General features: G+C 36.1%; 1 protein-coding gene and 1 long non-coding RNA gene across 2 annotated transcripts; one reads left to right on the plus strand and one right to left on the minus strand.

The window, feature by feature from the left end:
* The first annotated feature begins 737 nt into the window (after window positions 1–737).
* LOC132604974 (uncharacterized) lies at window positions 738–3,582 on the plus strand. The gene is made up of 3 exons (XR_009568950.1): window positions 738–1,368; window positions 2,256–2,321; window positions 3,239–3,582. It is a non-coding gene; the product is annotated as an uncharacterized LOC132604974 (long non-coding RNA).
* A 403-nt stretch (window positions 3,583–3,985) lies between these two features.
* Window positions 3,986–8,694, minus strand: LOC132607634 (probable LRR receptor-like serine/threonine-protein kinase At3g47570). The gene is made up of 3 exons (XM_060321728.1): window positions 7,788–8,694; window positions 5,081–7,072; window positions 3,986–4,937 (listed from the first exon to the last, which is right to left on the minus strand). Exons 1-3 carry the CDS (start codon window positions 8,692–8,694, stop codon window positions 4,588–4,590), a joined length of 3,249 nt encoding a protein of 1,082 aa, XP_060177711.1. The 3' UTR covers window positions 3,986–4,587.
* Between the last annotated feature and the right edge of the window lie 5,883 nt (window positions 8,695–14,577).

A 14,577-nucleotide genomic window follows, 5' to 3' on the forward strand; every position in this document is an offset into this window, starting at 1 on the left:
TATTTTTTGACAGTGTGATTGAGCCCGTGCTCTTCCTTTTTCTAGTATTATGTAGTTTACCAGTGAATGCTTATTAAATAGAGTTATCTGCAATTATTGTTTAAGTAACATAAATATTTTTTACGATATTAATGCATAAAACTGAAAATCATATATTTCTAATGGCGTATAATTTATTAGCACATCCTTCCTGATCATCAGACACACTGGTTTTTCTATCTTAAGGGCTTCTTCACTAGAAGAGAGGATAAAATTGAATATAAGAGTCAAACCTGGACGCTCATCTCTAGGACATAAATCCTTACTTCCTCCCCAAATAATATAAGGTAACAATTATTGACTTTGATGTTTATAGCATACACACTTGTTAGTGAATTACTTGACTTGAGAATCACAATTTATATCTTAAATCCTATATATTGGATGGTTTAGAACATATATCAAATAGTTCTATAAATTTAATTTGAAAAGTCAGTCTAGTTAGCATTTCAATTCCATGTTTTCTCCATACCTCACTTGTGGAAATACACTGTGTCTATTGTTGTTGTTTTACGCAGAACCTTTGCAATTGGGAATTAATAAATGTAAATTCTGTAACGAGTGCTAGTATTCTTTAAGTTGTAAAAGCTAATTAGGAAACTAATCAAATGAAATCTTTTACATGGTCATTGTTATAAGAAGTAAGAAAAGTGAAGTGTGTCACAAGGGTCATTGCCGGCCATTTCAAAAAAGATAAATCCAACTACCAAATTCCATGAATCATGAGCAAATGACTAATGATCTTTCTTTTTGTTACGTCCCGTATTTTTATACATTGGAACAACCCGGATTAACTATGATAATTTAAGGCCAAGATTATTCCGGGATTTGAAGTCGGGACTTTTGACCATTTGATTTTATTTCGAGACACAAATTATATATGAAATTGATGACATTGAACACTTAGGGAAAATTAGGACCACAATTCATAAAATTAGGATTAAAAATCTTGTGCAAAAAGGGCCATGTGGCCGTGTGAATTTAAAGGGGTCCCCACATTGTGTGGCCAAATTTAATTGGTCCAACACATGTGTGGACCATAGGGACATGGAGATATTTTAGTGGGAACTTAAAAATATGACCTCTAAGTCATTTCTCTTCATTTCTACACTTAGAATAAAAATTAAGAAGGAGGAGAACAACAACTCCAACCTCACGGCTAAGAGGAGAGAAAAACAAGATCATCTTTTTAGCTCCTCTAAAATTATTCCATTGATGTAAACCCACTATATTGAGGTCCCTAAGTAGCGTGGAAGCATCGTTGGAGCGATCAACCCATTATTTTCATCTTTTGGAAACCCTAGGCTATTGGAAAGTTGAAGAAGGAAGGTAAGCATTCATTATGTTTTTGTGTTATGAAGGTTATATTCATGTTGTAGTATCTTATAGTGGTTGGAAATCATGAAATATAGTATGATTGGAAGTGGGTCGTGTGACGGGTGTTGTTGTGTTGTGATTGAAATTATGAATTAATGTTTAGTTAGTTGATTGGGATTATTGTAAGGTGAAGAACAATTGAGAATCATCCATATATGTGTATATATAGTGTTGATTGAAATGGGTAACATTATATGATGATGAACGAATGAACGTCGCTTAATGTTTTAATCGCCGTCGCTATGAATCTTATGTTAGAAATGAATGTTTGTTGACTCGAAATGATGTTGTTAATGTGCGGACTGTTTTAGGAGGTTATTGTATATTTATTATAATTGGTATATTGATGAGATAGCATTGTTAGAATGTAATTTGAGGATACAACCCATGATTTGGAAATGAAGAAAAAAAAAATTTAAAAAGGGTTGTCTCGGTTGGGGCTGTTTTCGGCCAGCTTGGAAAAAAAAATTCGGGTTGTTGGAAATGTGGTATGAATTGCTTAGAATGCCCTTGAATATTTTTGGTAAGGATTCGGGTTGATGATTGAATGTATAAGCGTCGATTTTGGCTTGAAGGTAAGTCGTCGAATTGAATTTATGTAAGTTGTCGAAAAATGGAAAAGAAAGCGATTATTGTATTTTGTCTTTCGGATTGGTTGTCAATGTTACTAGGTTGGTTATTGTGGTTGATGTTGTTGATTTTGAGCGAGTTAAATTCTCGGGGTAGCCTATTTACAGGGGAAATGCTGCCCAAATTTCTGTAGAATTAAGGGCGAAATTGAAATTTAATGCCCAAAGAGTCTTTTAGCTAATGTTTGACATTTTATGGCTTATTTTTAGATCGTGGGCAGCCCGAATCATAGTTTGGACTTAGCTTGAGTTGGATCATATTGGAGAGCGTTTGAGGTATGTAAAGCAACCTTCCTTCTTTTGGCATGCCTTAGTTTCACATAGGCTAGATTAGAGCTTTAAGGGAATTCCAAATTCGAGATCCGAGCATGTTATGATCCATATATATATTCTTTGGCACTCTTATGTATGTTTTTATGAAATATGAACCATGATGTATTTGAAGTAATCGCTTTCCGAAATTCGCATAGAAAATGTTCACTTTAAGGAATTTTGTAATCTCTGAATGCCATATTTTTCGCATAGAGGCTCGGATCGCTCCAATAATTTTTATAGGAGTTTGCTTGATGTATAATGGGTATGTTTTACATAGGCGGGCTCAGTTCGGGTCTATACTCGTCCGTGGGTCCCGCGACGCCCTTTATGTAAATTCGACAACTTTGAATCAAAAAGTGATAATTATCATTCCGATTTCGAATATGACTATTTTACTTATCCTTCGGATTTATAATAATGATTTTATGCATATGATTCCTCACTACTCCGCTCGTGCCTACTATGATATCGTTCGTCGGTTCCCGGGCCGGTTCTGTTGTCGTGCGCTTTTTGATACATTCCGGTGTTATGCTGTGTTTATGGTTCACCGTGCTCCTCGCTCGAGGGCCGGGTTCCACTTATGTTTGGCGTTATGCTGTGTTTGGCGTTATGCTGTGTTGTGATGTGTGACGGGGATTCAGAGATTTGAAACTTTCTGGTGTTATGCTGTGTTGTGGCGCCATCGACAGGCGGGCGACCACATTTTCCAGTGCCCTATGCATAATTTATACTTTGGAAATATACATTTTGATATGTATTATTTTCTATATATCTGATTCGATTATTATTCAGATTTATTTCTGTACCTTCTGCTTTGCATACTCAGTACATATTTCGTACTGACCCCCTTCTCCGGGGGCTGCGTTTCATGCCCGCAGGTACAGACGCACAGCCTGGTGATCCACCTGTTTAGGACACCCTTTCTGCTATTCGGAGTGCTCCTCTCTTTCCGGAGCTTATACTTTTGGTATATATATTTATTAGTGCATTTGTATATATTCGTTCATGGGTACGGCGGGGCCCTGTCCCGTCATATGATTCTGTCGGTCTGTTTAGAGGTCTGTGGACATGTTTGTGGGTTAGGGTCTTTCTGTATGGATGTATGTACATGTCGTTTGGGCGATCCCATACGCCGAGGCGGCCGGTCCGCATATGTTGTTTGGGCGATCCTATACGCCGAGGCGGCTGGTCCGCATATGTTTATATATTGCTTGGTTAGCCCTGTGTGGCTCTTGTTGGTATTTTCTGCGTGCAGGGTATATTGGATAGTCCGTAAAACAAAGGAAACTCTGCCGAAATTTTCTGGAAATTACCTAAATTTGAAATAAAGTCTTGTCGGCTTCCGCCATATACTAGAATGAGTTGATAGAATTTGAGATAATATTTGATAGATGGGTTCGGGTGCCCAGATCGGGCACTAGTCACGGCCTACGGGGTTGGGTCGTGACACTTTTGGCCTTAGCAACAATATTTTATTATTACTATTCCTAACTCATTGACAAGAAGTCTGTATGAACATTCACCAAAGTAAGATTCCAAACATAAAAGGTGTGATACATCAAATTTGGAAAAAAGGGTGTGTTTTGTATGGAGGAAAATAAGTGTCAATCAAACGGATTCTTTTACATGGTCTTTAGTGCATTATGAACTCGATGGTTCGTGTAATTTAACAACGGCATAGTACATACATTCTTTTTTGTGTAAAAACTTCCTTTGAGTTAATTCTAATAAATCATTCAAGATAGGGGCTTATAAACTTAAAAAAATATATACCAATTTTTCCTTTTCTTTCACCAGATATGCTATTTAAAGAGATTCAGAAAAGATTCAGTTATGAAGATGTTAATTTAAAAATCCTATGCTCGCAGCGATGATGTCCTTTTCCATATAAAAGGTCTTGTTTTAGGAACCATGAATATTCAGTTGTTGCAGATTCTCTTGAAAAGGAACTGACAGATCTTATCCCATTTTCATAGTTCTCACTTATATCACTCTGATCCATCAGATGATTGGCTTAGGTTTGATTCAAAGTTTTGTAGAAATATTTGTAGTCATTGGCTTAGGTTTGACTTCCATATATCATCAAAATTATATATATCAAGAAACGAGTTTGCTTCCTACAACCGTGATTAAACGCACTTAAGTACTTGTGCAGAATTGAAAGCTTAACATATATAACTGACATAGGCAATGAAATAACATACTAGAGTAGACAATCTGATTCCACCTAGTGCCGACTACTAACAAGCTGGAGTCTAATCTTTTTAAGTGTTGAAAGAGCATCTTTCATGCTAATTCTTGCATAAGGTATCACTAAAGTGCAGCTCAACGCTAATTCCATGACAGATATCAAACATTGCATCTTTGCATCAATTTGTTCATCCCTTGGCTGTACCAAATTAGAATCCACCACCTTATGAATTTCACTTGGAAAGGAATCACTAACCCAACGTTGTATGTTCAATTCTCCGGTAAATATATCATCACTTGGTCTCATTCTTGTAAATGTCTCCATAATCAAGATGCCAAAACTATAAACATCACAGTTCGTGGATACTATTCCATCTTGTCCATACTCTGAAATCATGGTAAAAATTATCAGACAAGCTTCCTAGTTTTCGTTGAATATGCTAAAACTAGCAGTACCAATTTAAGTTTACGTCAAGTAATTAGCTGGGTATTGTAAGGATATGAGAAAACTTTAAGAAGTTCTAATATACCTGGAGCAATATATCCAATGGTTGCAATTGTCCTTGTTCGAACAAAAGCCTCTCCTGGACCTAACAATTTTGCAATGCCAAAATCACTAACATGAGCAACCATTTCTTGATCTAGCAAGACATTACTTGGCTTCAAGTCACAATGCACCACAGGTGTTGAATAGCCATTATGGAGATAATCCATTGCAGATGCAATGTCTATCATTATATCCAATCTCTGCAATAAGTTCAAGAACAAGTTGTGAGTGTATAACCATTTATCAAGTGTCCCATTAGGCATGTATTCCAACACTAGGGCCTTGAATTCAAGGTTGGAGCAACTGGTGATGACTTTTGTCAGATTTCTATGGCAAAGGTTCCGAAGTATCTCACATTCCGTGTCAAAACTTTTGAATGCACCCTCCAATTGCACATTGAATACCTTTGCTGCCAAAACGGTACCATCCTTAAGTAGCCCTTTGTAGACCATGCTGAAACTCCCATTACCAAGCAAGTTGCTTTCATTGAATCCTTCTGTTGCTTGTTCAAGTTCATAATAGGAAATTCTTTCATGCCTTTTTACCAGAGAAACATCTGCTTGACTTACATTCTTCTTTGTCTTTCTCAATCTTAACACCACATATACAACAACCAATGCGAGGAGTGATCCAATCCCTAACAAAATATATAAACTTGTAAGCACTCTTTTTCTTCTTCTTGACTTCTTTGTAGATTTGTTTGCACATGGTTTCACGTTAAACCGGGAGTCACCACAGAGTGCACCATTGGACAAGAAAGATTGACTTGTAAAATTTGCAAAAGGACCACCCGTGGGAATTTCTCCACTGAGTTTATTGAATGAGATGTTCAGGTATTTGAGATACACAAGAGCTTCTAAAGATTTTGGAATTTCACCACTAAGATTGTTATAGCACAAATCCATGAATTCCAACGCCAACAATTTGCCTAATGAATTTGGAATAGGCCCGTCTAATCTATTATGTGCCAAAGAAAGATTAATCAATTTTACTAGACCCCCTAGAGTGCTAGGAATGTTTCCAGAAAATTTATTTTTTGACAAATCAATGAGAGCTGCAGCGTTTAAATTTCCAATCTCAAGCGGAATTTTCCCACTTAATAAATTGGATGAAACATCGACTTTTATGAGGTCTTGAAGGCTCCCCAAGCTTGCAGGTAATCTTGAATTCAGCCTGTTGTAAGCTAGATTAAGATACCTCAAACTGGTAACTTCTCCCAAGCATGGTGGCACGGAACCTGAAAACTGATTTCCTGACAAGTCTAGTGCACCGAGATTCTTTAAACTGCATATAACATCTGGTATGGTTCCTTCTATCTTGTTTCTTTGTAGGTAAAATTCCTGAAGGTTCAACATGCCTTGGAGAGTATTTGGAATATGACCAGTAAACTCATTGTTAAACAAACTCATATGTATCACTCCAGTAAGATTACCAATTTCTCGAGGAATGACGCCCTTAAGTTTACAACCATCTCCTTTAAACAAATTTAGAGAGTTGGAGAAATTCCCTATAGATGCGGACAAAACACCATCCAACGGATTATCAGCAACCCAGAGTACTCTTAGTTTCCTACAATTTGTTAATGATGTAGGGAAGCTCAATGTTGAATCACTGAAAAGGTTATTCCCCCTCAAGTCCAGAATCTCAAGGTATTCTAAATTACCAAGTGATTCGGGAATTGGACCTGTGAAACTGTTGGATGAGAGATCAAGAATTCTGAGTCTTGACGAATTTGAGATTGAAGTAGAGATAAAACCACTCAGTTTGTTTACTCCACAATAAAGATTTTCTAGGATGGGCATTCCACGGCCTAAATCTAAAGGAAGAGTACCTGAAAGCTTGTTTGTCCCAAGATCTAGGATCTTCAGTGTTGACATGTTGAAAATGCTTGCAGGGACAGAACCAGTAAACTCATTCTCGGCTAAAGACAGCACTTGTAGTTTCTTTAGATTACCTAGCTCCACTGGTATCTCTCCTGTTAATTTGGGGAAATATGTATGAGTACCGGATGGACTAGAACTAAGCGAGCTACAATATCCCAGAGTTCTGTTATAATATCCCATATTGTCCTCCATCACTCATGAACAAATTACTGAAGTGAACATGTAATACAACTCTATCTGAACTATTGAAAATTACTAAATCAATATATCAATCAATCTAACTATGCATAGTTTTAGTTTGGATCAACAATATAAATCCCCTTATTCAAATAATTTTATTAGATTATCTATGCTAGTAACATTCGGTCTTCCTAATCCATGTAGTTACATTATTTCTATGCTGACTACGTTTGAAAAACCTATATAGGTAGAGTTAATTTGATTAAATCAAGAATAAGGTAGAACTATTGGGTGTTCTCATTTTTTAAGATCCTAATATGAAAACAAAGTATTTACTCTAAAATATTTAAAGTAAATTTGTAAAAACACGTTAACTTAAGAATGCGTAAGGAACCAAAAATAATCGGTAACTATGCTGTTAAAGGGAGAACAGAGCCCTCATTTCGGAAAATTTGTTGTACTTCTAAATGCTGCTTTGGCACTTTGCACCACATCTTTTCTCGTTTTCCGTTTTCCTTCTTATTTTATTAATGTGACACCTATTTCCAACTATTCAAAATACTGTATTGTTTTGACAGAACAGAGAAAAGGAAAAAAAAATTCATCTCTTGTAAGGAAATATCATACCTTCCAGTTGCAGAGTTGACATCTGTAATATTGTAAGAGCTGTTAAGTTGGCTAGCTCTCTTGGTACAGTTCCAATAAACTCATTTTTAGCCAATACCAAAACTTGAAGCTTTTTGCATTTCTCCAGGTTTGGTGGAATCGCTCCATCTAGGGAGTTGCCTCCGAGGTAAAGCCTTTCCAAGTTTGGAAGATGACATATAGATGTGGGAAGCTGACCAGTAAGATTGTTATTGGTAAGAGCAATGTTTTGCATCGTTGTAATGTTGAAGATCGATGTTGGTATAGAGCCAGTAAGCTGATTATATTGCAGGTCTAGGAACTTCAAGTAACGAAGATCACCGATTTCCCGACGGATCTCTCCTTTGAGAAAATTTCTATTTATTCTCAACACCTCCAGCTTTGTTAGATTGGACAGGGAAGATGGAATTTCCCCCCAAAACTGATTCATCGAAAGGTACATGTGCTGAAGGTTAGGTAATAAACTTAAAAATGATGGAATGGAACCAGTTAAGTTATTGCTTGCGACATTAATCAATTTCAACCTCTGCAAATGAGCCAACTCTTCTGGCAAATCTCCATGGAAAGTGTTGTTACTGATGTCGAGGGAGACGAGAAATGAGAGGTTCCCAAGGTGTGGAGGAATGGTACCATGAAGTTGCATGCTAGAAATGTTTAAAGCAGTGACTCGATTGTGGTGGGAGCCGCAAGTGATTCCGATCCAGCTGCATATTGGGCTGGAAGAGGACCAGCTGCTTTGTAAGATGTTATGAGGAGAAGAAATGTGTGATTTCAGTGCAAGAAGAGCAACTTCATCAGTGCTAATATTAGGAACACTAGCAAGTGAAGTATTGTGATGAAGCAGAATGAAAACTGCTAGAGCAAAGAGAAGATAGCAACTTCTGTCCATAACTATATGACAAGTAGATTTCTCTTTATTACTTGTTGAGCTAAAACAAGAATTGATATAGAATGCAAAACAACGATCTTAGAAGATCTATTTAACGATTTCAAATCCATTGTATACTGTTTTTAGTCAGTCAATTAACCTCTCGACAGGGGAAGTTGTTAAATGTATGGCATTATGCAAAACATTCTTCAAGTCTGAATAAACAAGTTAAAACTTTTCAAAAGTTTGGTTGGGTCCCACTGTAGTTAAAGTTATTTGCATTTGCACTGTTAGGCACTATTTTTAAATTTACATATTTTTCTATGATCTTAGTTGGCTCATTGATAATATTAAATTCATTAATGGATTCCCATATATTGTTCTTACTGTCTGGAGTGTTCTTTTTTTGGTTTAGACTTAAAGAGTTTGGATTTTTAGTACAACAAATTGTATGAGTGAAATTGTCAATAGTCAAGGTGTCCTCTACCACGCCACTCAAAAATAAAGCCAGTATAGTTGTTGATGAAAAAAAAAAAGTTTTCCTAAATTCCTAAAATCACTCTTAGATAAATACTTATTTTAAAAAAATATAAAATTAATTAGTCTATGTATTTAAGTGGTGAAATTGAATACTTGAAATTCAAGAAATTCTCACTTTTCTTCCAGAGAAATAATTGAAGTGACTATTTTAGCATGAGAGAATTGCAAAAGGGTAACTAAACTTTATCATTGATGCACAAGAACAACCCAAATTCACCTAAAGTTAAAAAGATATATAAGTCAAGTAGAAACAGTGAAAGCCTCACAAATGACTATACTAAAAAACTTGAAGTTTGGTGACTTTTAAAACCCCTTCTGAAGATTCTGTTTTTACCTATACCCTTACCATTGTTCCCTAGGCAAAAAGATACGAAATAACATTTTTGCAACCAATATCATCCACACTCTCCACTAAGTTTATATTTTGTAAAAAGAGAGCCACAACTTCAAAATTTTGTAAAAAACTTTCATGTTCAACGTGAAGAAATTATCCATGCCATGTGAAAGGATTATATTAAAAAATTGCTAGCTAGTTACTACTATTGTTGATTTTTTGGACCAGTGGATCTTTGTAAAATTATGTATATTTGAAAGTTTGTAATAGCATTGTAAGCATTTATTTATAAAAGGATTATGGAGATATACAATTTATTAATGTGGCGCCTTAGGATATTCCGATACCTTGTTTATAAACTATGGTTTGCTCATTTGGTAAGATTGTATAAGAGTTGAGAAAGTTTTGATAGGTTTCGATTTTCATGTTTATGAAAAAAATACAACATAAGAAATTCAAATTGCACGTTCAAATAAAATTTCAACTCTAAATCAGCCTAATTTCAAATCAACCTAATATCAATTCACTGACATGTCCAAATGGCCCTAAGTTGTAAAAGCTAATTGAGAAACTAATCAAAGGTAATCTTTTACATGGTCTTTGTGATAAGAAGTAAGAGATGTGAACTATACCAACTAAGGACCTTTCTTTCGGCCTTTGCTACAGATTTTTTATTACTACGTCTCCTAATTCATTCACAATATATCTATGTGAACACTAAGTAAAGTAAGATTCCAAACATAAAAGGAAACGTAAGGATGATAGTTGGTGATAAGTTCAGTTCAAAAAAGTGATACTTCTCGTGTGTTTTTTTAATCATTATTTCTTAAAAAAAATTCTTTTAATTTTTCAATTAATTCTTTATTTATCCGCATGGAGTGCCATTTGGCACCATATTTAAACAAAAAAATGAGAGTGTGCACCACACACCATCAAATACTAGTCGAGGTGTGTCCAGGGGCAGAGCCGGGCATAGCCAAGGGTGTTCATCTGACCCTTCGGCGAAAAATTACACTGTTTATACATGGTTAAAATTATTTTTTATGTATATTTAGTAGATGTTAAACCCCCTTCGACTTCTTCGTGTGTTCATTTCTATAAATTTTGAACCCCCTTAGCGAAAATCCTAGTTCCGCCACTGGATGTGTCTTGATATAGTTGGTGATAGTTCAAGTAGAAAACACAAACACTCGATAGTTCATATAAGAGACTCGGAAAAAAAGACCTTTCTTTTGGCCTTAGCTAAATCAACAACCAAATTCCATGAATCATGGGAAAATGACTAAAGACCTTTCTTTTAGCCTTAGCTACAATATTTTATTACTACTTGTCCTAATTCATTGACAAGAAGTCTGTGTGAACATTCAGCAAATTAAAGTAAGATTCCAAACATAAAAGGCGTGATATATCACATTTGGAATTGGCTATGAGATAAAGGGTGTGGAAAATTAGTTTCAATCAAATGGAATCTTCTACATGGTCTTTAGTGCATTATGAGCTTGATTGTTCGTGTAATTTAACATCATTGTAGATACATTATATTCCTTTTGGTGCAAAAACTTCCTTTGAATTAATTCTGTTAAATCATTTAAAATCATTCAAGACAGGAGCTTATAAACTTAACAAATGTGTACCAATTTTGTCCCTTTCCTTTTACCATAGTTCTTGAACACGTGCGTTGCACGTGTATCCCCTGTTAATTGGTATAAACTTTTTAAAATAATATAAAAATTATTAAACATGATTAACACAAAATTTGAAGGGAAACAAAATACAAACTTAAGATGATCATGAATAATGAGCCTAAGAAATCAGTGAAACCAACATTTTCTCAAAATACTTCAGAGTTAAAAATTAGAGAAATTGAAACTTGAATAAAGTATTGATTCATTAAACTATTAGTTGCATACACCAGTTATAAGAGTGAAGTTGAATTAATAGATTGTATTAACTTTTAAATCTAAATAATGTTGGAACAGATAATAAAATCAAGAAATAGAATAAAGATCGTTGTCCTCACCACTGTCACTTGAGTTGTGTGCATAAGACTTATCCATGTTGCCTATTGAGAGAGCTATGAGAAATTTTCTCTATATGTTTGAATGAATTGTTCAGTACAGTGCCCTATGTATTTATACAAGTATTTCTGAATAAAATAAAATGATTTCTACACTTGTACCAATTAAATCTATCCTAGTGTCTAACAATAGAAAAAATTATGATTCCTTCTAGAGGACCAACTGTCCTTTGCTAGCTGGAATAGAATCTAGGTGTCTTCTTTTCCCTCTTCTCTTATTACGGTTTCTTTTAGGACCAAATTGAAGTTGTGAGTTGTGAGTTTCACTTTAGTCCTTCATCCTTCACTTTGCTCGATTGTGTCCTCTGAACTTGATCCAAATTGTTCATCAATTGTAGCTGAGGTTCCTTTCTCTTGACATCCCCCCTTAAGTTGGAGGGGAAAACAGAGGCGCCCAACTTGCCAAGAATGGAACGAAGCTGAGGTCCATACAAAGATTTGGTAGAAACATCTGCAAGTTGAGATTTTGAGGGGACAAATGTCAGTGAAATCAAGTTGGACATGAATTGTTGGCGAATGAAGTGGCAATCCAGTTCAACATGCTTCGTCCGTTCATGGAAAACCGGAGAAAACCGGTTTCCGAGCAATATGGATAGCAGCTTGGCTATCGGAGAAAATGGGAATCGGAATTGAAACCTCCATTGATAAATCTTTGAGCAGACTAAGAAGCCAGGTAATTTCTGCAACAAGCCTTCGCATGGATCTATATTCAGCTTCCGCTGAAGATAGTGAAATGGAATCTTGCTTTTTCGACTTCCAACTGATAGCAGATCCACCCAAACTAATAAAAAACCCACTTATCGATCGCCGAGTATCCTTGCAACTCGCCCAATCGGCATCACAAAAAGTTAAAAGTTTGAAAGAAGGGTTAGAAGTGAGAAGAATACCCTGATTTGCGTTAGATTGGATGTATTGAAGAACACGAAGAGCATCTTTAAAATGAGAAATGCAAGGTCACTGCAAAAATTGACTCAATGTCAAGACAGTGAAGCAAAGATCAGGAGGGGTATGAGTCAAATAGTTGAGTTTTCCAACTAGTCGGCGGTAGATGGTGGCATCAGCAAGAGGGTTTCTGAATCAGCAGTCAATTTGAGTGGAGGATCCAAAGGACAAGATACAAAAGGAAGATTGGTACAATCAAACTCAGTAACCAAATCCTTTCTAAATTTCCTTTGAGTAACTATGAATCCTTGTTTTTCTCGCAGGATTTCCATGCCCAAAAATTAGTGAATTAGGCCAAGATCTTTAATTTTGAACTCCGAATGAAGAAATGACTTTAAATCTGCTAATTCAGCATAGTTATCCCCAGTAATAAGAATATCATCCACGTAAACAACCACTATTGAAATGGAATCCCCTGTCCTTTTATAAAACAATGAATAATCATTTAAAAAGAAAGAAAAGCCTTTGAAACTCAATGCCCCTGCAAGCTTTGCATACCATTGTTGTGGGGCTTGTTTGAGGCCATAAAGTGACCTTTTGAGCTTGCAAATATGGTGAGGACTTGGTGAATCAACCCCTACTGGAATTTTCATATATACTTCTTCTTGAATATCCCCATGTAAAAAAGCATTACTCACTTCAAATTAAGAAACAACCCAATTTTTCTTGGCTACAATATATAAATGGCATCTAATGGTTGTCATTTTAACCACAGGGGAAAAGGTTTCATTATAATCTAAACCTTCCCTTTGAATATACCCTCTGATTACTAGTCTGGCCTTAAGCCTCTCAACACTTCTATCTGCATTATGTTTCACTTTATACACCCATTTACAAGGCAATGCCTTTTGTCCTGGAGGTAAGATCACAACATCCCAAGTCTTGTTGAATTTTAATGCTTCCAATTTTGAATTCATGGCATCTTTCCACCCTGGATATGTACAGGTGTAGTGTGTTGGTTCTTTGATTTTAGAGACAGAAAGGAGTAGGTTCTGGTTTTGAGTAGATAAAGAAGTAAAAGAAAAAATTGGAGAAGTAGGAGTTGATGTAAAGCAAGTATCAGTAAGATCAGTGACAAAAATGTTGTTGCAAATGTAATCATGTAAGTGAGGTGGTAAAGTCCCATTATTCTGTCTATCAGATCTTCTAGGTGGATTGGGTTGAATTTGTTTGTGGAATAGGTACGGGAAGATGTAAATCAGGTTGAACATTTGCAGGATGTTGTGAAGTAGATGAGTCACGCCCCGAACCATGGCCTGGACGTAACACGGCACTCGGTGCCTGACTGCATGTGACCGAGCGAACCACATGGCTTGTTGAATCATCATGATACATAACATATGCGGAATATAACGTGAATGCATGATGATCCTTTATAAAACATGTTAAGTCATAATACTTAATAAAATACTTGTTTAAACATGAGTGAGCCAAAATGGCTATACGTCTCCAAATGTCTGACATGACATAACTGGCTTGTCTAGTCTATGAAACCTCTATCATGAGTCTGACTGAAAAACATACTTACTGGGACAAGGCCCCCAGCATACCTTTAGATGCATAATTAATCATAAAACAAAAGTTGACTAAACCCCGAATGAGATGGGGCTCACCAATAAGCTGATACAAATGTGGTCCTACTGAGTAGTTGTGTCGTCCTGTATATCAGTACCTGTATCGTGAAATGCAGGCCCCCGGGCAATAAAAGGGGACGTCAGCACATTGAATGTACTGGTATGTAAAGCAACCGAAAGAAACAACATGGAACATGGAATAACATGATAAGAACTTAAACTGAAAACGTGGACATGAACATGAGCATGAGCATGAGTACATAAACATGAAATTGAAACTGAAACTGAGTACTGGAACTGAACATAATCATGAGTACTGTAAGCATGAGATAATCTGTAATAATCTGTAATACCGACATGAACCACCACGGGGAGAAATGTGGAGTCTGATCTCTGCCCGATCAGCTAAGCCATCTCGTACCTTGCCGGGGCACGAG

This window comes from Lycium barbarum, chromosome 8 (genome assembly GCF_019175385.1).
Source record: "Lycium barbarum isolate Lr01 chromosome 8, ASM1917538v2, whole genome shotgun sequence".
NCBI lineage: Eukaryota > Viridiplantae > Streptophyta > Magnoliopsida > Solanales > Solanaceae > Lycium > Lycium barbarum.